General features: G+C 37.4%; 1 protein-coding gene across 3 annotated transcripts in view; it reads left to right on the forward strand.

The window, feature by feature from the left end:
* Positions 1-10136: 10136 nt before the first annotated feature.
* The window catches only part of LOC143258442 (puratrophin-1-like), a 135137-nt gene continuing 123148 nt past the window's right edge, over positions 10137-22125 (forward strand). For 2 of the 3 annotated variants that reach the window (XM_076517386.1, XM_076517397.1), the window contains exons 1-2: positions 10137-10271; positions 16499-17002. In XM_076517386.1, coding sequence (XP_076373501.1) covers positions 16604-17002 — 399 coding nt within the window. In that variant the 5' untranslated portion in view covers positions 10137-10271; positions 16499-16603. The remainder of the gene's footprint in view (positions 10272-16498; positions 17003-22125) is intronic. The other variant, XM_076517406.1, reaches the window with a different exon arrangement.

Consider the following 22125-nt stretch of genomic DNA (forward strand, 5'->3'; position numbering starts at 1 on the left):
AACCACTCTTTAATTAAGAACTTGGCTGTTTTGCTGATGTTGACAGAAGAACCACTCTTTAATTAAGAACTTAGCTGTTTTGCTGATGTTGACAGAAGAACCACTCTTTAATTAAGTACTTGGCTGTTTTGCTGATGTTGACAGAAGAATCACTCTTTAATTACGTACTGGGCTGTTTTGCTGATGTTGACAGGAGAACCACTCTTTAATTAAGAACTTGGCTGTTTTGCTGATGTTGACAGAAGAACCACTCTTTAATAAAGAACTTAGCTGTTTTGTTGATGTTGACAGAAGAACCACTTTTTAATTAAGAACTTGGCTGTTTTTCTTGGTTGTCTCATTTCAAGTTTCTTCTAAAGTAAAATTTTCAAATGTTTCATCTCTCGTGCTGTTTTTGTTTTAAACTTTTGGTTTGGTCGTGCAAACGTAAGCCTAAGCCGTAATTAGTAAAGCCTAGTAGCAAAAATTAATATTGTTAATAGCTATCCATTAATTGGAAGGATGTGATTAATGTTGTTAACACCTATCCATTAATTCGAAGGATGTGATTAATATTGTTAACACTTATCCATTAATTCGAAGGATGTGATTAATATTGTTAACACTTATCCATTAATTGGAAAGATGGGGTTATTTTTCTGGTACAGTCGAAGAATATAGGATGCGATTTATGCCAGTTAGAAGGAAAGAGAACACTAGAAGTGTTATTACAAAGAAGGCTTATTACACAATTTTTGAATTTTTAAATTACTATTTTTGTGTAGTGCCAACATTAGCTTTGTGTACTACAGTCTGAGAATTACAGTTCTGTATTATTTTGAAACCTGTTAACATAAACTTTGTCCGGAAATAATAATACTCTCTTATCTACTGGCGCTTGAGTATGTTAAAATGAGAGTTTATTAGAATTTCCCAGTCTGTGTTACACAGCCTATCTTTCCTAAGTATTGTACCTTTAGATTGATATAAAATAAACTAGAATTTTCTTCTTTTATCAAATGGTTTTTTTTTTATGGTAACTGTGCAGTAGTCTCTTCAAAAGACTGATTGGTTTTCTGACACACTTCTGTAGGTGATTACTTGATTTTGAAACTTTTGGTTTCTTAGCTTATTACTTTAATTTATTTGTAACTATTACACCTGGATCATTTGGATTACTTGAACTTTGGTGTCCTGCATGTGCAAATACGACAAAATAATTTTTGATGTGTCCGAAAGATTCCTCTTAATTTAACTCCAATGTGCATTCAACAGCCTGGTGATAAGATACACCAAAAGAAGATTCTGTGTGTCTGAAAAGCTTTAAGTATACTCTTGTAGCCAAGTTCCGTAGTGGCAGTAAGTTTTTAAATTCAGTTTTATTCAAAATAAAACAGACGTTACTAGACCCTGTAAAATCTTTTCAAGTTTTGGATATTTATAAATATGATTTTGTTCAGACTTTCGTCCATCTGTCTCATTCGTTTCTCTTCGGTGGATTCAGTAGACGGCCCGATGTGGCTTTCCTTAAAAAAAAAAAAAAACAGCAAAAAAAAACACCTTCTGTCTCTACATCGCCTGAGAGACTGCGTGTAATAATATTTAGTTATTTGTCAGAATATCGTATAACAACCTGGGTGTGAGAATATTTTAGTTATTTGTCTATACACTAACTAACAACCTGGGTGTGAGAATATTTTAGTTATTTGTCTGTACACTAACTAACAACCTGGGTGTGAGAATATTTTAGTTATTTGTCTGTACACTAAATAACAACCTGGGTGTGAGAATATTTTAGTTATTTGTCTGTACACTAGCTAACAACCTGGGTGTGAGAATATTTTAGTTATTTGTCTGTACACTAGCTAACAACCTGGGTGTGAGAATATTTTAGTTATTTGTCTGTACACTAGCTAACAACCTGGGTGTGAAAATATTTTAGTTATTCTAAAATAATATGAATAATTTTATATTATTTTATTTTATTCAAAATAAAACAGACGTTACTAGTCCCTCTAAAATCTTTTCAAGTTTTGGATATTTATAAATATGATTTTGTTCAGACTTTCGTCCATCTGTCTCATTCGTTTCTCTTCGGTGGATTCAGTAGACGGCCCGATGTGGCTTTCCTTAAAAAAAAAAAAAAAACAGCAAAAAAAAACACCTTCTGTCTCTACATCGCCTGAGAGACTGCGTGTAATAATATTTAGTTATTTGTCAGAATATCGTATAACAACCTGGGTGTGAGAATATTTTAGTTATTTGTCTATACACTAACTAACAACCTGGGTGTGAGAATATTTTAGTTATTTGTCTGTACACTAACTAACAACCTGGGTGTGAGAATATTTTAGTTATTTGTCTGTACACTAAATAACAACCTGGGTGTGAGAATATTTTAGTTATTTGTCTGTACACTAGCTAACAACCTGGGTGTGAGAATATTTTAGTTATTTGTCTGTACACTAGCTAACAACCTGGGTGTGAGAATATTTTAGTTATTTGTCTGTACACTAGCTAACAACCTGGGTGTGAAAATATTTTAGTTATTCTAAAATAATATGAATAATTTTATATTATTTTATTTTATTCAAAATAAAACAGACGTTACTAGTCCCTCTAAAATCTTTTCAAGTTTTGGATATTTATAAATATGATTTTGTTCAGACTTTCGTCCATCTGTCTCATTCGTTTCTCTTCGGTGGATTCAGTAGACGGCCCGATGTGGCTTTCCTTAAAAAAAAAAAAAACAGCAAAAAAACACACCTTCTGTCTCTACATCGCCTGAGAGACTGCGTGTAATAATATTTAGTTATTTGTCAGAATATCGTATAACAACCTGGGTGTGAGAATATTTTAGTTATTTGTCTATACACTAACTAACAACCTGGGTGTGAGAATATTTTAGTTATTTGTCTGTACACTAACTAACATCCTGGGTGTGAGAATATTTTAGTTATTTGTCTGTACACTAACTAACAACCTGGGTGTGAGAATATTTTAGTTATTTGTCTGTACACTAGCTAACAACCTGGGTGTGAGAATATTTTAGTTGTTTGTCTGTACACTAGCTAACAACCTGGGTGTGAGAATATTTTAGTTATTTGTCTATACACTAACTAACAACCTGGGTGTGAGAATATTTTAGTTATTTGTCTGTACACTAACTAACAACCTGGGTGTGAGAATATTTTAGTTATTTGTCTGTACACTAACTAACAACCTGGGTGTGAGAATATTTTAGTTATTTGTCTGTACACTAACTAACAACCTGGGTGTGAGAATATTTTAATCATTCTACGACTCCTTTTTACCATCTCGTCGAGTCTATCAGATGCTGCAGAATCATTCAGGTAAATCTTCATAACAGGATAAGAGCAACTGTACCGAAAGAACTTTACATTGCCGTAACTATCACGCACTCAAGACTTCACATATCCATTGTTACGGTCGAAAAGGTATAACTTGCATTATGTTTTTAAATTTAGAGAAAGAATTATGTACATCTTTTATCTGAGATGGGCGCCATGTTTGTTTGTTGTGTTTTTTTGGCGGGACGACTTCCTTGCCCTCTAGTGACCGAAGGCATACTTATATATATATGTGTAAAATTGCGGTGCCTATGACGTTTTATTTTCGGATGAGTAATTGTAGCACGTTCTCTACAATTATTATATTTTAAAACGTCGTGAAAAGAAATAATAAATTGAAGTTTCATGCCCTAGTTATTTTCAAAATGTTTGATATATAAAAAATAGCAGCCATATTTATATGTCTGTCTTCACTGGGCTACTGTTATTCATTTTGGATTATTTTAATAATTATATATCTTTATTCTAAGTTCTCTTTATCTATCGCACTTTAACTCGGATAAAGAGTTTAATTGAGTTTATTTTATAAAGAATACGCTCACGCAAATTATCAAACACAGTGTTGTTTATTGTTACTATTTGAGAATATAGTTTTCCAAGAAAAGATACACAACGCTCAGACAGTAATTGCCAGAGAACTCGCTCTTCTAGCGACGAAAGATTTTTTCGACATGTTCCACACAAGGAGCTGATTACGATTTGATTGTTTGCTTTCGCTTTATGAGCAAATAATGGAGGAATAAACCACTTGCAATGACTTTTCTTTCAAATCTTATTAAAATTATTTTATTTTTATGATCTGATTGTGCGATATTTAATCTAAAAGGCTAGTTTAGAATACTAGAGTTCGAATAGAACTGTCTCTAATTTAGAACTGTTGATCAGAAAGAAGGCAACCAATCAAGAGTACCCGCCGCATAGTGTGTGGGTACTCTTAACTGAATAATTGCATTGACTGCCATGGCTGTAATTCCTCAAAATATGAAAGCACGTTCAGTGATATATTACAGCTCGAACCTTGGACCTTCGATACGCAGTCCGGTACACTAACCACCAGGCTACTCTCCAGCGTCTCTTTGTACAACCTTTGTAAGGTAAACTTACGCGTTATCACTAAATATGTGTGTGTGTTTTCTTATAGCAAAGCCATATCAAGCTATCTGCCGAGCCCACCGAGGGAGATCGAACCCCTGATTTTAGCGTTGTACATCATAGTCTTACCGCTGTACTAGCGGGGGGGGGGCTCATCACTAAATGAAGTGTCTTTACGAATATAATTTATTTTATATTTTTCATAAAAAAATCGAATTCCTAAAGTTTTGTCCGGTTTGTTTGCAGTGCCATTTTTGGTATCGTAGTTTAAATGCAGTTTTGTTGTAAGTAAATTCTATTACAAGTGTACGAGTTTCAAAAACTTAGAATCACCAAGAAACATCGAGAAAAACGTAACTCACTGTGAGAGTCCTCTTTTGTCGGATGGTCGAACTGGTCGCAGACACGACTGTTTAACTTTCTCAGCTGAACTAGAAATATACATTCTTGCAAAGTTTCCTTTTGTTGAACAAGTTATTTTCGGTAAAACGATTAAGGTAAAGTCCAGCTCACTTAATGATGACAAAACAATTGTAGGATGTGACATGACCTCGTCGTTAGAGCACCTGACTTGCCAACTTGTCGCAGGTTGAAATCCCCGTCACCGAACATAGTCGCTCTTTCAGCCGTGATTGCTTGTTTTGAATTAAGCACAAGGCTACACAATGGGCTATCTGTGCTCTGACCAACACGGGTATCGAAACCCGGTTTCTAGCAGTCTAAGTCTGTAGACATACCGCTATGCCACTGAGCGGCTTTCAGCCGTGAGGGCGTTATAATGTGATGTTCAATCCTACTGTTAGTTGATAAAATAGTAGCCCAAGAGTTGACGGTGAGTGGTGATGACTAGCTGCCTTCCCTCTACTCTAGTCCTACACTGCTAGAGCAGATACCAATCGTGTAGCTTTGCGCAAAATTCAAGCAAGCCAAACTCTTTATATGCTAAATATACTTCAACACTGTGGCAGCTTTTAGGTCACGTTTACAAATTATGCTAACTACTCTGCACTAACATTAAAAATAAAATTGATTTACATGTATAAAGTAACTCAGTATGTGGTAACAAAAATCAAAACGTAGTATTTCACTAAGACACTGATTGATTAAATGTACAGACCAGAAGACAATTCTCTATCTTAATAACTCTGTTCTCGTTTCACTGATACATTCTGTAAGCTTACATAGCTTACGACTGACTAGCCCATATATATATATATATATATATATATAATCCTCGTTCTCGATATTTCGCAAAGTTACTAGGTGTTCATGATAACAGTTTAGAATTTTCGAGGCCTATACTGAAAAAAACGTAACTTCAGACGTGCTGTAGCTAACATCTAAATACAACATAAAAATATAGCTTATAACAGTGCGTGTAGGAATTCTGATTTTTTGTTGTAATGGATAAACACCTACAAACCACTCAAATATAAATACTAATAAGAATATCGATATGTAATCAATAAACATCTGAAAATACACCCACAGTTGTACCACAGCTGTTTTTACTTTTTTACATCCATTCGTTCTCAGAATTTTAAACGCAACCTTGTGTACGTAAGAGATGTTAAATTAAAATTGATGCTATTCTCAGAGGCCTGGCATGGCCTAGCGCGTTAAGGCGTGCACTTCGTAATCTGAGGGTCGCGGGGTCGCGCCCGAGTCGCGCCAAGCATGCTCGCCCTCCCAGCCGTGGGGGCGTTATAATGTGACGGTCAATCCCACTATTCGTTGGTAAAAGAGTAGCCCAAGAGTTGGCGGTGGGTGGTGATGACTAGCTGCCTTCCTTCTGGTCTTACACTGCTAAATTAGGGACGGCTAGCACAGATAGCCCTCGAGTAGCTTTGTGCGAAATTCCAAAACAAGCTATTCTCAGGCATATAATACATTATGTAACACTAATTAAAAATATCTTGCAGCGAAACATCTTGTGAAAAAAACAACAAAGATATAATTTTTTAAAGAATATACAGCATTCCTGGTGCGTCAACTGTAAGTTTGTTGAATTACAAGCTGTCATGATATAAAAGACTGTTTTGAATAGATATTATTAATTAATTTATTTTATTTTATTATTATTCAATTTTGTTCATAACAAGAGAGTTATAAGCAATTATTTTTAAAGTAAGCGTTATGGCAAGTTTGGTCACTTAACTCGGTAAGAGTCGTACGTTGTGTTTATAACTCATTGATGTAGAGATTTTAGAACGTCGCGTGAAATGTGTTAATGTCGAGGATACAGCAAGCAGACGAATAAGTAATGAACAGTGTGAGATGAGCATACGAGAGACAAAATAAGTTTACGTATGAGAGACGTTCGGACAAAAAAGGAAGGCCTAACTGTCGATATAAACATTAGATTGAAACTAATGGTGTTAAAAGAGATTAGAAGAAAAGTTTGTTTCGTTCTAAAGAAAATGAACCACCTGTGTGAACTTTGACACAATACAGACGTTTTTTGGATGTAGACCTTGTAACGAAAAAGGAGTAGAATATGTAGGAGTCTTGGATATAACCATGGTTACTCGACGAAACGTAAATAAACTATGCTTGGATAGTTTGATGACAGAAATAGAGAAAAATAATTTGGTTTGTCAACTGAAATTCTAAGCAATTAAATAGGCCTAAGCGAACATTCGACAAGAAGAAGGAAACTATATAGTGTTTATGATGTACCTGCGATCATCTATAGTGTAAGGAACATTATTTTGAAAACAAGTGAAGTGAGTGCTCTTCGTTTATTTTTACGACTTTATCGCCAACAGATCACAGACACTTCCTAGAGGAGAATCCTGAGCCCAGCAACGACACCCATATTATTCAGTCTACTTATTAAATATTACCACTATATATATATATATATTTATTGTATTAAGAAGAATAAACTTCATTATTTAGACAAACACTAAAATCCGGGGTTCGCTTTTCTGTGGTGGATAGAGCGCAGATGCCCATTATGCATATTATTACACTTAAAACAGGCAACAACAATATAAAAGGGGAATTCTCGAAAAAGTGATTTCAGTTTATTTTCATAAAACTCGAAAACAACTAAGAGTAAACACCTGAAAATATAGTCTCTGTCGTAAACGATTCACACTTCTGACATCCGTAGTTATTTATACATCGTATAAAAGGAGACAGACGCAGCTTTTTGTTGTTGTTATCTTTTTCAATAAACAAATACACTATGCGATGTGAAATGTGATTGGCTATTTCGATCAGGTGTTGAGTTAATACGTTATGAACCTCTTAGCTATCGATTTACAGGGCCATAAGCAATGTGGAGGCGTCATGTGACTGAAAACTGATTTCTTTGGTTTGTTCAGCAATTTGATTTTCGAAGGAGTTCGTTGTTATCCATTTATGTTATGTCATTTACATAACAGTGATTAAAACATAAGGCAGAAATCGCTGTCCCAGTACAAATCGTAACAAAAAGATTTGTTTATAAACTGGTTTCAACATGTTTTCTACTGCTTTTTGTTTTCTAAATGTAAACATCCGGTTCTAAGTGTGCAACGTTTGATTTTTTTAAACTTTGTTAAAACAATATTATCTTCAATATAAAACACTTTAGCATTTCTTGATGAAGAGAAACCCACTTGAAATAAAAATGCGTCTCAGAACGGCTGGTATGGGCATTAACACTTTTATTGATCCAACTGAAACGCCCCCTACAATACCGTACTCTTATACTCTCGTTCTAAAGACGTGTGCCCGGCAACGGTCAGTTGCAAACTCTCTCTTTGTTAAGCTGAAGCTGTCCTATGAAGGTCGAAACGTTGTTCTCTGTTTGTCAATAATGTTTTAAAGCTTTCTGCAACGCCTTTGTATCTGCTATTGTGTAGGAAGATCTTTAAACCTAACGAAGAAAGTTCAGTTTGATGTGTAAGAGAGGAACGTGTGTTTGATGTGTAGGAAAGGAACGTGTCCATCTTTTAGTGATAGTAAAGTTTGGAAAAAAATAAGAAAGGTCATAGGTTGAGATGTGTAAATAATATGGAAGTTTAGCTGAACCCTTAAGGTCAAAAGACGACCATTGAACCTGCTTTTGAAAGAGTCGCGGATAAAATACAAAGCCGTTCCTAATTTAGTAAAGACGAGAGGAAAGGCAACTAGCCATCACAACCCACCGCCAACTCTCGGGCTACTCTTTTACCATCGAATAGTGGGATTGACCGTCACATTATAACTCCCCCACGACTGAAAGGGCAAGCATGTTTGATGCGACGGGGATTCGAACCCGCGACCCTCGGGTTACGAGTCGAGTGCCTTAGCCACCGGGTCATTGAGAGAAGAAAAAGAGAGTTTGTTTTATGTATTTTATAGTTTACGGCAAAGCTATTAAAACTATCTGGCGTTGTCCTTTTGAACTGCTGAACAGTACGTATGTTCAGGGATCGTCTGTCATCCTTATAACACACCCACAGTTTAAATTGCGACAAAAGTTATGTGGATCGCCAGCTCCGAAATATAGTTATATTACAAAGCCATCTGTGCCCAAATTAGCTTTCTCGTCGTCCACCATTTGTAGTTATCACCAAGTCTTGGGATATTCTTTCACAAGCGAACAGTAGGATTGCCCGAAACTTTATAACGCCCCCACGACTGAAAGGGTGATCATCTTTGGTACATATGGGATTCGAACCCCCGATCCTCTGAGTGCGAATCAAGAGCCCTAATCACCAGAGAATTTTGTATATAACTAAAATGTTATAGAGAACTTATATCAAGGACAGTAACAACAATGATATGACAACGAACTTTCCTACGAAGTTTCATAAAAATAACACACTATCAGTTTGTTTTGAATTTCGCGTAAAACTACTCGAGGGCTATCTGCGCTAGCCGTTCCTCATTTAGCAGTGTTAAACTAGAGGGAAGGCAGCTAATCATCACCACCCACCGCCAATTCTTGGGCTATTCTTTTACAAACGAATAGTGGGATTGACCGTAACATTGTAACGCTCCCACGGCTGAAAGAGCGAGCATGTTTGGTGCCACACTATCAGAGCTAACGTTTAAATATACTGTTTTATCTAATATATGAATGTATAAACACGTACCTAAAACAATAAGAAGACACCCCGCCTTGCGGAAGGATGGATATAATTAGATTATCATATAATTTATTTTGATACTTTTAACGCGAAGTTTCTCCACACATAAATATGCTCCTAATTTCAAATGTTAGTCCAGAGGGAAAACATCCAACGAAGAGCACCGCGAACTCTTTCATGACTGAATCGTGGGATTTGACCATTTCTCTTATAACGCACCCATGGTTCCAATGTTTTGACAATGTAACGCTGACCATGAACCTTCAGATTGATAGTGTGGACAATGTAATCACCGGACCACGGTGGACCTGACATTTGTGACTTTTCGTATTTTATTGTGCCTATATTATTTTTATCTCTGACGTAAACAATTCAAAGTTGAGTTAGGTTAAAGCCCTGTTTTTAAATACTCGAGAAATACCTATCGTGAAACACAAGGCCAATTTGGTTTGTGTGCAACAAACGTTAGAAATTATTCCGTTTCGTTCAGCTGGTGGACCATCGCAAGGCTCCCGTTACATCATAATGTGGCGGGATGCTCCCCTATAGGCGAGATTAACAAGTTACGCCTCCAAGAAAACAATGAAATGTATGAGTACTTTGAGTCACACTACTAGCGCCCTCAGACGTCCTCCCCCGCCATTAAACGAAACTTCCTACCCTTCGTGATTGCCAGTATCTCCGAGCTACAAAGAGTGTAGGAAGTTTACATAACCAATTCGTAACAACAATCCAGATGTGTGATTAGGAAAGGTTATTCCAGGTAAGACCTTATTTTACTTTACTATTGATTTGGTTAATCTTGGATCGTAGGTAAACAAGAAAAACGTGTGGCAAAAAAAAACAAAAAAAAACACGTGTTCACTAATAAGGGTGTGTTTTTCTTCTTTGATTTTTATCCATCTTATTTCTTCGACAATTACCTGATATTTGATGCTGTCTGGAAGAACAGAGATGACAAGATAAAACGTTTTATTTTATCTGTTTATTTGTTAGAAGTTTTCCCTAAGGTGCGACCTCAGAATTATAATTTTATAGATGCACAAATTGGGTTTAACTAAACTAAATAAAGTTAGTAGAAATGTGTTTGTTATTAGTACAGGATTTGGCAGAATGTTGAGAATAGGATGTGTACAATTTTATTCGTTTTAGGCTTAGCTGTTTCAATTTTTTTTGAAACGTGTTGTTTGCGCTTTATTTCTAGACGGTCTTGTGTTCTATAAACCAGAAATATGGTGATCGAGTGACACCGTGTTAAGCAGCTCCACTGTTACTCCAGGCTGTGTTCTGGGTGGTTGAATTTCACTATAAAATTAGGTTAGATTATTTTAAATGTATCAATGATGACTAAAATACTCATGTCATTGTGTATTTTCTGATAGCAAAGCCACATCAGGCTAGCTGCTGAGTCCACTGAGGGTAATCGAACCCTTGATTTTAGCGTTGTAACTTCGTAGATTTACCGCCGTACTAGCGGGAGGACGTATGTCATTGTAGTACATGGCTTTCTTAAGAATTAAAATGTACTCTTGTTTTAGGATCCGGTTTTAGGACTCGTGCACCCCTAGTGTAAGTTTTGTTTTAACGTCGCCTATGTGTCGACAAATTGCGTTTCGGAAACACCTGTCGGAATATCTTAGTTGACATGCGTGACGGCGCACGTGCCTGTGACTGAACATAACCGTTCTGAATGAGTTTCTAATATCTATAAAAATCATAATTGTGGGTATAGACGTGGGACAAGTTTCGAAATAGAAATCACATTGAAACCTCAGACTGCATTTTAGAGAAGACGTGTCAGTAAACTCTCGCATAAATAATACGAAAATTTTTTCTCGTGCAAAAGTCTGTGCGTGTAAACTGAACTTTTGCGGGGGTCGGGCATAGCTTAACAGTCAGCGTGCTTGGACTGTGATTCCGAGAATACGTGGCTCGCGGACTGGTGCGTTATAAGAGTGACGGTGAAATCCAACTGTTCGGTCAGACAACAGCTGACGATAGGGTGTTGTTTGTTGCCTACTTGTCGTCAGAGTAGTTCTTGTCTATCAGTTCAAAGTTTTGCGAAGAATGAAACCCTGGACATAATAATTAATTTTATGCACAATGACGTGCCCCTTAGTGGTATATTTGTTGAATTACACTGCTACACACCGGGTTTCCTTGTTCTTTATACAGCTTTTGTGCTTAACTACAAACAAGCACAATAAAGTACCTGCTCGTGCGTGCTAACACTACTTCTGACTTGTTTTGGCCCCTTTTAGAACTTGAGCTTCTAAGCTGAAGGGGTTTACAGCCCCTCCACTCCCGTCTTGAAAGGGTTTCAGTACCATCACGTTGAATCTTCATACTGTAAGATACAGTGTTAGCAGCTTAAAGAAGTCTGTTTTAGTTGCCACTTCGTGATATAGTTTAGCCCTAAATCTCGCGAATTCACGTTTCACAAACATCATCATTGTTTCTTACTCGCAACGTGCGATGGAAACTTTTCAGTGGATGCCTAGTTCATTGGAAAAGTTGGTAGTTTGCATTTAACGTAGCGAAACAAAACAAAAAGATTAGGAATAGAAGTGATTTCAGTTTCTTAGAAGAGAAAGTACAATCAGTGACATAGTTTAAGAAGGAAGGTGGACACGTGTTTTAGGTTTTAAAGTGTTTTTCAGACAGTCTTTTGGAATCCCTCGACGGATCTGTGTCCAGTTAGGGCTAAATTAATTTAACAGTAGTTCCTGTTGTGTGCTGTTAGAACATTCACTTGGTGTCTTTGCCATCTTCTTACTCATTCTTTTCAGCTTGCTGGACGTAGATCACCGGAGTTTAAAAAAAAAAAAAAGTGAGAGATGTATAATCATGCTTCTGACGTCACGAGGGCTATTAAGTGGTCAGAAGTAGCCTCTCTGTCTCTATTAAAAGTTCAGTTTTACCGGTTAGATGATTTGTCATAAGAGGGGTGTGGCTATCTTCGGAGCGTTTAACGCCGTAAAGCATTGTGGGTTGGAGTGTAAGAAACTCACTTCCAACACCTCTCTCAATTAATCTGTGGGAAGGACATATTGGTAGATCCGGGAGTAGAGAGGGAGTGAGTGGGTTCTAAGTTAAACTCCTAGATACTGTGAGGCTTCATTGTATTGTGGTGAAGCCTGCTTTATTCAAACGTATTTCCAACATGCAATCCTTAACATGTTACTAACTTTGTAACCCATACTCTATAACACTTAGATATTATACATTTCGACAGCAAGCATTTATGGACCGTCCACACTTGTAATTATTTGCACAACATAGACAACGGAACACATTTATATTTCATAATGTGGAAGGTAACAGCAGTTAGGGTCACTTTATTTGTTGTGTTAACCGTAACTGTTGAATTCAAACCTGAAGCGGCGACTTTCACTACAGTTATATAGACGTCTCTATTCCCCATTCAAAATCAGAGGAACACTTCGCTACGAGGTTAAAATTTAGGGCAAATCGCCCCTCTGTGACGTCACTTATGCACGATGAATTGTACAAAGTATTCACAAGGGGGGACCGTTTTATATTTCCGCCCGATTTACTGGACTTCAGAAAATTAGATGACAATAGAATTTTCGAACACAACCAGGATGTACCAGTATATATTGTTGATGGGGTATTGTTACGACTACATTATATATTGTTGATGGGGTATTGTTAAGACTACATTATATATTGTTGATGGGGTATTGTTGAGACTACATTATATATAGTTGATGGGGTATTGTTGAGACTACATTATATATTGTTGATGGGGTATTGTTAAGACTACATTATATATAGTTGATGGGGTATTGTTAAGACTACATTATATATTGTTGATGGGGTATTGTTAAGACTACATTATATATTGTTGATGGGGTATTGTTAAGACTACATTATATATTGTTGATGGGGTATTGTTAAGCCTACATTATATATTGTTGATGGGCTATTGTTAAGACCTATTGTACTATGTATTTTTGATGATGTTTTTTTATTGTTGCCGTCGTATTATTGACTATACGTTTGTGGTTGATGAACAGTTTTAACATTACACGTCAGTGGTTGATAAATCATCTTTTCTAAGTGTGCAGCCTTCGAGTTTTATAGATGATACATCTTAGGAACGACTGATTCTAGAAAGCCTGTTTATTTGTTTGTGCGTGTGAAACTATATTTGTAAGTGCTTCTGACTGTGAGATTATTTATTTAGCACGAGTTTCCGGTTATAAGAGCGACCTTCAGTTTTGTTTTGTCGGATGTTATGTGTTCTTACGGCAAAGTGACTTTGATTCATCTACTGTGACCACCGACGAGAATCGAACCCTTGATTTTAGCGCTGTAAATCTGAAGACTTACCACTATCTCATCGTCGGAGGGAGGTCCTCTGGTGCAGACTGCATTATGGTGAGTAATGGTCAATCCGTACCACTGGCAGAGACCATATTATAGTAGGTAATGGTCAGTATGAAACCCATGGTGTATACCGTATTGTGGTAGGTAATGGTCAGTATGAAACCCCTGGTGTAGATCATATTATGGTAGGTAATGGTCAGTATGAAACCCCTGGTGTAGACCATATTATGGTATGTAATGGTCAGTGTTTTTCTTTACAACATTGTGTTGAGTAGAGTGTAACGGTTTCATACAAATTGAACTTTTTTGTTCTTAAGATATTTAGCAGTTTACACCTTGCTTGTTTGTTTGTTTGTATCATAACGTTTGTGCAAACCTACTCGGGAGTTTACTGTTCGCAATCATCTCTGGTTTTGAACTACTGAACAAGAGAGGTAGAAGCAGCTAGTAACCTACCTTCGACTCTTATCTCATCGAAAAGTAAGGTTTGACTGTCACTCTTATAACGTCTTGAATGTACAGAGTTTTTTTTCTTCATGTTTTTTTCCAGCCACGGGTCAAGAATCTCGAACCCTACAATTTACAATCCGGCCACAAGGCCACGCCTTGTTCATCCGTACTGTGTTGGTTTTGTGTCCGTCGCGCTAAAATGTAAGATTTTATGTGGTGCCATGAATATATTAAATTTATCGTGACTAACGTAAGAATGCCTCGTGACTCTTGTGACGTCAATGTGATGATACACAGAGTACAGTATTATTACAAAGTTATACTGTGTCGTGATATTACCAAAGAAAATTGTAAATACATTCATTGAGGTCAGTTTATTTAAATTAGAAAATATCCCGTTTCAGATCTTCTCCGTTTGATTGGTCCGCGCTAATCATCTGAGTCAAAAACACGACGGCAAGCGGCTGATGTTCTTTTAGGTTCTGATGTTAAACCTGTTGACGAAAGTCTGGGAAAGTGTAAAACTGTTTCAAGGAGCCAGCATGTTTCAAGGCTTTTTCACTCCACTCATCCACTTAGTCATTTAAACAGAGTGTATACGTATTAGCTTCATTTGTTGTGATGGACTGACTTCCTGTAATATTGTTATTGTATAGATTTCATTTTTCGTGTCCATCAAACAGCTAAGTGTTGTTAAAAGGCAATTGCACATTTTTTTAAAATATTTGATTTGTTTTTTAATGCATTCCAGTTGTGACGTTTGTGCTGGATAAATCTCTCTGTCTGTCCCTCTGTTATTTACTCTTATTTTTTGTACATTGTATTTCTGTTTATCCGTTTATCGAGGGGTTCTCAACTACTTCCAATCGCCGAAACAAGGTGTTGTTTTTTTTTTTTACTTTATTATAAGCACGTGATTTCGAGCACCAGCACATGTGCTTGTTTCTCTCTCTATTTGAACATCTCTAATGAGATTTAGTATCCATATCTGGTAGTTCCATTGGCGACAGGTTCATAAGAAGCATCTTATGTTGGAAACACAATCACGAAATTCACAAGTTAAACATAGTTAATTGTGAAACTGTTTTATACTTACTGTCTACATTTTAAAACGTTCAAAAACTATGTATCAGGAACCTAGGAAGAAAACTGTTAAAAGTGTGGGGGGGGGACTTTTGCAAATAATTAAGAGGCGAATCCGTGATGTGAATTCCGGGGAGCATGTCCCCTTGAATTTGTTTTTTATTTTCAATGACAGTTGTAGGTATTAGTGTGATTTGTAAATATTATTAAACTTCTAAAATATGTCTTACACACACGCAAGTTAAAAACATGCGTCGAAATTTGTCCCTTACTGAATGTACCAAATAGTACCACATACACGTTACCAAAAGTGATACCAAGTAGTACAACATACACGTTTCTAAACGTGATACCAAATAGTACCATATACACGTTACTAAACGTGATACCAAGTAGTACCACATACACGTTACTAAATGTGATGCCAAATAGTACCATATACACATTACTAAACGTGATATCTAATCATATCTTATATACGTTACTAAATGTTACACCAAACAGTACCATATATACGTTACTAAATCTGACAATCACTTGTTTGTTTTTGAATTTCACGCAAAGCTACACGAGGGCTATCTGTGCGAGTCGTTCCCAATTTAGTAGTGTAAAGCTAAAAGGAAGGTAGCTAGCCATCACCACCAACCGCCAATTCTTGGGATACTCCTTTTACCAACGAATAATGGGATTGACCGTCACGTTATAACACCCCCACGGCTGAAATGGCGAGCATATTTGGTGTGACGGAGATTCGAACCTGTGACCATCTTACACTACTAAATTAGGGACGGCTAGCGCAGATAGCCCTTTGCGAGAAATTCAAAAACAAACAAACAATTTTTGTAACTGGTTAAGTTGTTTTTTTTTTTGTTAGATTCACGTATAAAACGTTCAGTAACGCACACAAAGTGAAAATATATGCATTTATTGAATTTGTATTTTAAAGACGGCTTGTATTGATGTTAAAACTTAATTAAAATCAAGTACAAAAGAACGTTTTCACCTACTTAGATCGTCTTCAGGTTAATACATTTTTACTTCAAGTGAGTTTCTTGTTATCAAGAATTTATTGAACTTATTTCTGATGTTTTTACTCTCTATCAGATGATCTTGAGGATCTTTTTGACCGACTTCAAACATTCTCAAGCCCAGACAACATTCAACAGGGTCGTTATAGTTTAAACCCTTTCATTCACTGTTGTTATTGTAATGGAAGAACTGCGCATGGTTAAGCCATCTGGTGAGTGCGATGAGGTACGTAGCGAGATAACAGATGTTAATGGCGCCTTAACCTCTTCCATCGGTTCTGGACTGGAGAAGAAATATCGGTCTAATTACAGAATTCTTTGTGCCAAAAAGACCTTCTTTAACAACTGTACCAAGACGACCAAAAAAGGTATCGCTAAACCTTTTCAAGGTCATGACCATTGCTCATCTGAAAAGAGGTTGGATAGTTTATCTATCAGGCTAAAACTGGACAACTGGAGATTAGAAGAGTGTAGATCAAGAATCCCTGTCCAGCATATCACCACAAAATCAACATTCGTGTACACAGCAGAAGACGAATACCAGGGGTTAGAAAATCTACGAATCTGTAGTTTCATCACTGTGAGTAACTTCTCTTGATTTATTTAAAAAGTAGTAAGAATAATATATATATTTTTTTACTTTTGTATGTAGAGTTTAATCGCTACATCTGTCGGAAACATTCCCACTTTCTATTCTTATTAAGTACTCGTAAATTATTTTCATTAGTGAGAAACAATAAGCTTTGAAAAAATGGCCACCATAAAGCATGTTTATTACAGAGCCCTCTATGAAAGGTGTATAGAGAGCACTAGGCTTATTAATATGTGTTTATAGGAATAAGTAGAAAAATGAACAAGCAATAAGTCCATCGGTTCATACACTTACTGTAGGACTACGTCCCTGAAAAGACAATTTTTTCGTCTTTTTGCTAACTGACCCCTAACCGAAAGTTGTTTGGAAATTTACATCATCAGATGTCGCTGTTTCACCGATTGAATCTGTTTTGCTGAAAGTGAAGGCAGGGAAAGATCTGAAGCTGTGTCTGGTTATGTTTAGAACTTCAAATCATGTGCTAGGAATATAATTGTTGTAATTCTGTTATTCCAAAAATACATTTGGAATATTGGTTGGAATTAGAAAAATGGTTATATTCTGGTGAGGGTAATGTTGACATATTGGCTAGACTGTGGTAGGGAAAGATTAGACTTATTGGTGGAAAACTCGAGAGGTGGTTAGATCTTACTGTTTGGCTGTGGTAATGAAACATTTGTTTCAGTTGGAAACTTGAGAACTGGTTGTATATTTGGTAAGGAAACATTTGGTTTAGTTGGAATGTTGATAACTGGTTTATCTTTGGTAAGGAAACATTTCGTTTTATTAGAAACTTGATAACTGGTTGTATCTTTGGTAAGGAAACATTTGATATGAAGATCATAGGTCTAGAAATGTTGGACAGTATTTCACCAATAAGATACGAATTTATTTTTCTTATTTCTTTCAGATCTTTTACTAAGAAGTAAAATCTTAGTTATTGTAATATTTCAGCAATAATTATTTATTATTGTATATACACTAATGTTTTGTTTTTGAAGGTACTTCTATGAGTTATTACTTGATTTGTGTTAGTGACGATTCACACCCGACAGCCAAAAGGATTATATTAAAAGTAGGAGAAAATCACTGTGCATTGTTTAAACTTCTTCTATAAATATTTCTAATTTTGGTAGCCTTTCATCCAGTGTTGGATGTTGCAATATTTACAACAACTGTACTTTCTCTTTTCATTGAAGTTAGGCACAAAGCTTCTCGATTGTGGATTCCTGTACGTGGTGAGGGGACCTCCCAGAGAAGGTTCCGTTCTTTCAGTATACCTCCTCTGGGATTTAACATCCATCCACATGTTTGCTGTGTGTGAAGGGGAGGAGAGGATCCTGGTGGTTGAGGGGTCTAACCCCAATACACCACTTTGGCCTTAAGTTCCTGTAAACGGTGGTCCCCAGGGTCAATCGGCTAATCCACTTGAGCTAGGGTCAACCAAGTACCAGTGTTGGATGTTCTCAACAGGTTTTTGGACATTGTGTCTGATGTTGGTGTTTGGATATAGTGCTCACGAACTATTAGTTCGTGCATGACATTGTAGTGCGTCCCCTCATGGGGCTCAATTGTGGGTGGGATTGTAGTACGTCCTCTCATAGGGTTCCATTGTGGGTGGGATCAGTTGTCACCAAAATATTCTTTCTATGTTATGGATCCCCAAATAAAAATAAAGTAATGAAAAAACAGATTATAGGTAAACGACCATGTCTTAAAGATTCTGAATAGCAATTTTCAACTTTTCAAAACCTGTACCTCATTTTCTGATATTACATTCTTTATCAGACAAATCTTTAGGGCAAATATCTCCCTTTTTATTCAGAAGGGGCTTGTTGTCTCTCCTAAGTCAGTCAAAAAGTTACGTTCTGGAGGAATTTTGGTAGAAACATCCACTCCAAAACACAGTGAACTCCTCTTGTATTTGAAGGCTATTGGGGATATGAGATTACTCCCCATGCTACTTTGAATTCATCATGAGTAGATACTGTTAAGAAGGATTTGAGGAACATATCCGAGTCAGAGATCCTCGCTGGTTTCTCTACCCAAGGAGTTTCTCCATTCGCAGAGATGGAATTATGATGCTGACCAGTGACCTCATTCTCACATGTACATCACAACGTTCACCTCCTACCATCAAGGCAGGTTATCTAAATTGCAAAGTATGGTCATACATTTCAAACCCTCTCAGATGTTTCCAATGTCAACAGTTCAGTTACTCAAAGACAACATGTCGTGGTTTCTTCGCGTGTGCTCGTTATGATGACAAGGATCATAATGGTTACGAGTACAAAATGGACCATACTTGTGTTAACTGTAGTAACTTTCATTCATACCCTAGGTGGGTGGAGGTAAAAGAGATATAGCGTTTGAAAATGGTTCACAACATTTCTTACCCCGAGACTCGAAAGTTTCTGTCCACCATTCCATCTCGGACGTATGCTGCTGCACTTCGTTCCACTGTTGTAGTGAAAGTGCCGACATATCTCTCCATGCCTCCAACAGAGTCCTTTTCTAACTATGTGAAAAGTCTTTTGCCCTTTGTTGGGGGCCATAGCCATCCATATTTCCTTGGACTGCACCATCACTGTCTGTTCTTTCTACCTATCTCGTGGAGAGACCTATGATCAATCAGGCCTAAAAGCTCTTATTGAACAGTTGTTGTCTCCTTTTTTAATCATAGGGGAATTTGTATGGATGTAATCCCCTCTGGGGATATGCTGATATTGATGGGAGGGGTTTTTCCATAGAGCATATACTCTCAAATCACAACCTTTCTCTCTTCAATACTGGTGTTCATACATGTTTTCATGCACCTAGTCAGTCATTTACTGCTATTGATCCCTTTGTCTACTCCCCTTCACTTTTACCTCACTTTTCTTTGAAGGTTGACAGTGACCCACGGGGCAATCATTTTTCTATCATTTTGAGTTAAACTAGCTGTGGCCCATGCCACCCGACCCGTCTCGTTAGGTGGAAGCTGGACCAGGCCAACTGGTCTTCTTTCACTGCCCTCCTGGAACTTGATCCCGCTGTCATCTGGAAGCCATCGATTGACAACTGTGTGTATAGTTCTTTTCTCCTTTTGATCTTGCTCTCTGATGGCCAGGAAGTAGCTGATACTCTCGGTGAAAGCTTTTGCCGGGTATCTAGCACTTCTGCTTCATTCCCCACCTTTTTAGCCATCAAGACTCTGGCAAAGTGATCGCCTCTTTTATTTTGGGCTGATCGTCTTTATGACTATAATCGTCCCTTTACACTGGTGGAACTCAAACTGGCCCTTTATCTGTCTGGCAGTGCATCAACTGGACCTAACGATATAGATTATGAAATGTTGCGCCATCTCTCACCTGTTTCTCTTGCTATTCTTCTGGTTGTTTTTAACTGGATCTGGCAGGAGAATGTCTTTCCTGATGCCTGGCGCCAGGCTATTGTCCTACCTTTCTCTAAGTCTGGGAAGGATCCCAATATTTCTTCAAACTACCATCCAATTGCTTTGACGACCTGTCTCTGTAAGATCTCAGAGAGGATGGAGCTCGTCTTGTTTGATTCCTTGAATTAAACAACCTCCTGATGACAGCTGTCCATCATGGACCACCTGATTCGACTTGAAACGTCAATCAGAGAAGCCTTTCTCAAATGACATCTTGTATCAATACTCTTCGACATTGAGAAGGCTTAGGATACAATATGGAAGTATGACATTTTGTGAGACCTCCATATATATGGATTACGTGTCTATTTGCCTATTTTTATTTAAAATGCTTAATGGACAGGCGATTCCAGATTTGTGTGGGTTCGACACTTTTCCCTTCTATCCTTAAGGAACTTAAGAGTTCTTTACGACTGAGTCTTAAGTGTTACACCTTCCATCACAAATAGTAATGCCTTTACTGAACAATTCCCTTCTACTGTTGCAAACAGGCTCTATGTCGACAACTTACACATCTCGTGTAAGTAGTCGAGCATGAGGTATATTGAGCGGCAGCTAAAGAATGCCCTCAATCGTTTACTGAAGTGGACCGCAGCAAACGGTCTAACTTCTCTCTCTCTAAAACCGATTGCGTGCACTTTTGCAACTAAAGAGGTATTCACTCTGAACCCAAACTCCGTATCAGTGAAGTTGTGTTTCCCATGGTCCATGAAGCAGGGTTCTTGTGGCTTATCTTTGACCATAAGCTGATCTTAGTACCACACATCAAGCAGCTATGAGTCAAGTGTACAAGGGCACAGAATATCTTCCATGTCCTCTCTTCCACCTCTCTGGGAGTGTATCGATATTCTGTGCTAAAGATCTATTTGATCAAATTGAATTATGGGTCTTTGGTCTATGGCTCTTCCAGGACCTCAGCCTTGAAGATGTTGGACCCTGTTCACCATCAGAGGCTTTTCAAAGTCCAGAGTTTGTACTTTGAGTCTCATGAACCTCCTCTGCACCTATGCTATTTGCAATCAACTTTAATGTATGTGGCATAACTTCAATTCTTACAACAGCATCCCATCTGGTATTGTTTTCCCTCCTCAGTGAGCCATGTTTTCTCAGAAGAGACAGTCTGTCATTGCTTATTTTGGCCTTCATTTCCAGGTGCAGGTGAATTAATTGGATCTGTTCTTGGATGAACATTGCTGTGTCCACTGGTCAACTCATCTCTCCATGGCTTATTATAATCCACAAATGTGACCTTTCTTTGTATAATCTCATTGCAAGTACCGTCTTCTATTTGCAGAACGTCTTTTTAACAATTCTTCCATTCCTATTTTATACAGATGGTTCGAAATTAGGTGACTGTGTGGGCTCTGCTATGGTTTGTTGTGATTTGATGGCTGCACACAGAATCCTCTCTACAGCTTCTGTGTTTACTGCTGAACTGTATGCCATTTCTCTTGCCCTGGATCACATAGAAGCTAAGCAGTACACAAATTGTACTATTTATAGTGACTCACTTAGTTCTCTACTGATCCTGTAATCGCTTCACATTAGTTCACATCCTGTTCTCGCTGATATTCAAAACCGACTGGCCCATTTCTCATTAACATCTACTTCTATCCAGTTTTTTCTGGATACCAGGCCACGTTGGTATTTGCGGGAACGAGCTCGCCAACACCGCAGT

The sequence above is a fragment of the Tachypleus tridentatus genome, chromosome 1, assembly GCF_004210375.1.
Source record: "Tachypleus tridentatus isolate NWPU-2018 chromosome 1, ASM421037v1, whole genome shotgun sequence".
Lineage (NCBI taxonomy): Eukaryota > Metazoa > Arthropoda > Merostomata > Xiphosura > Limulidae > Tachypleus > Tachypleus tridentatus.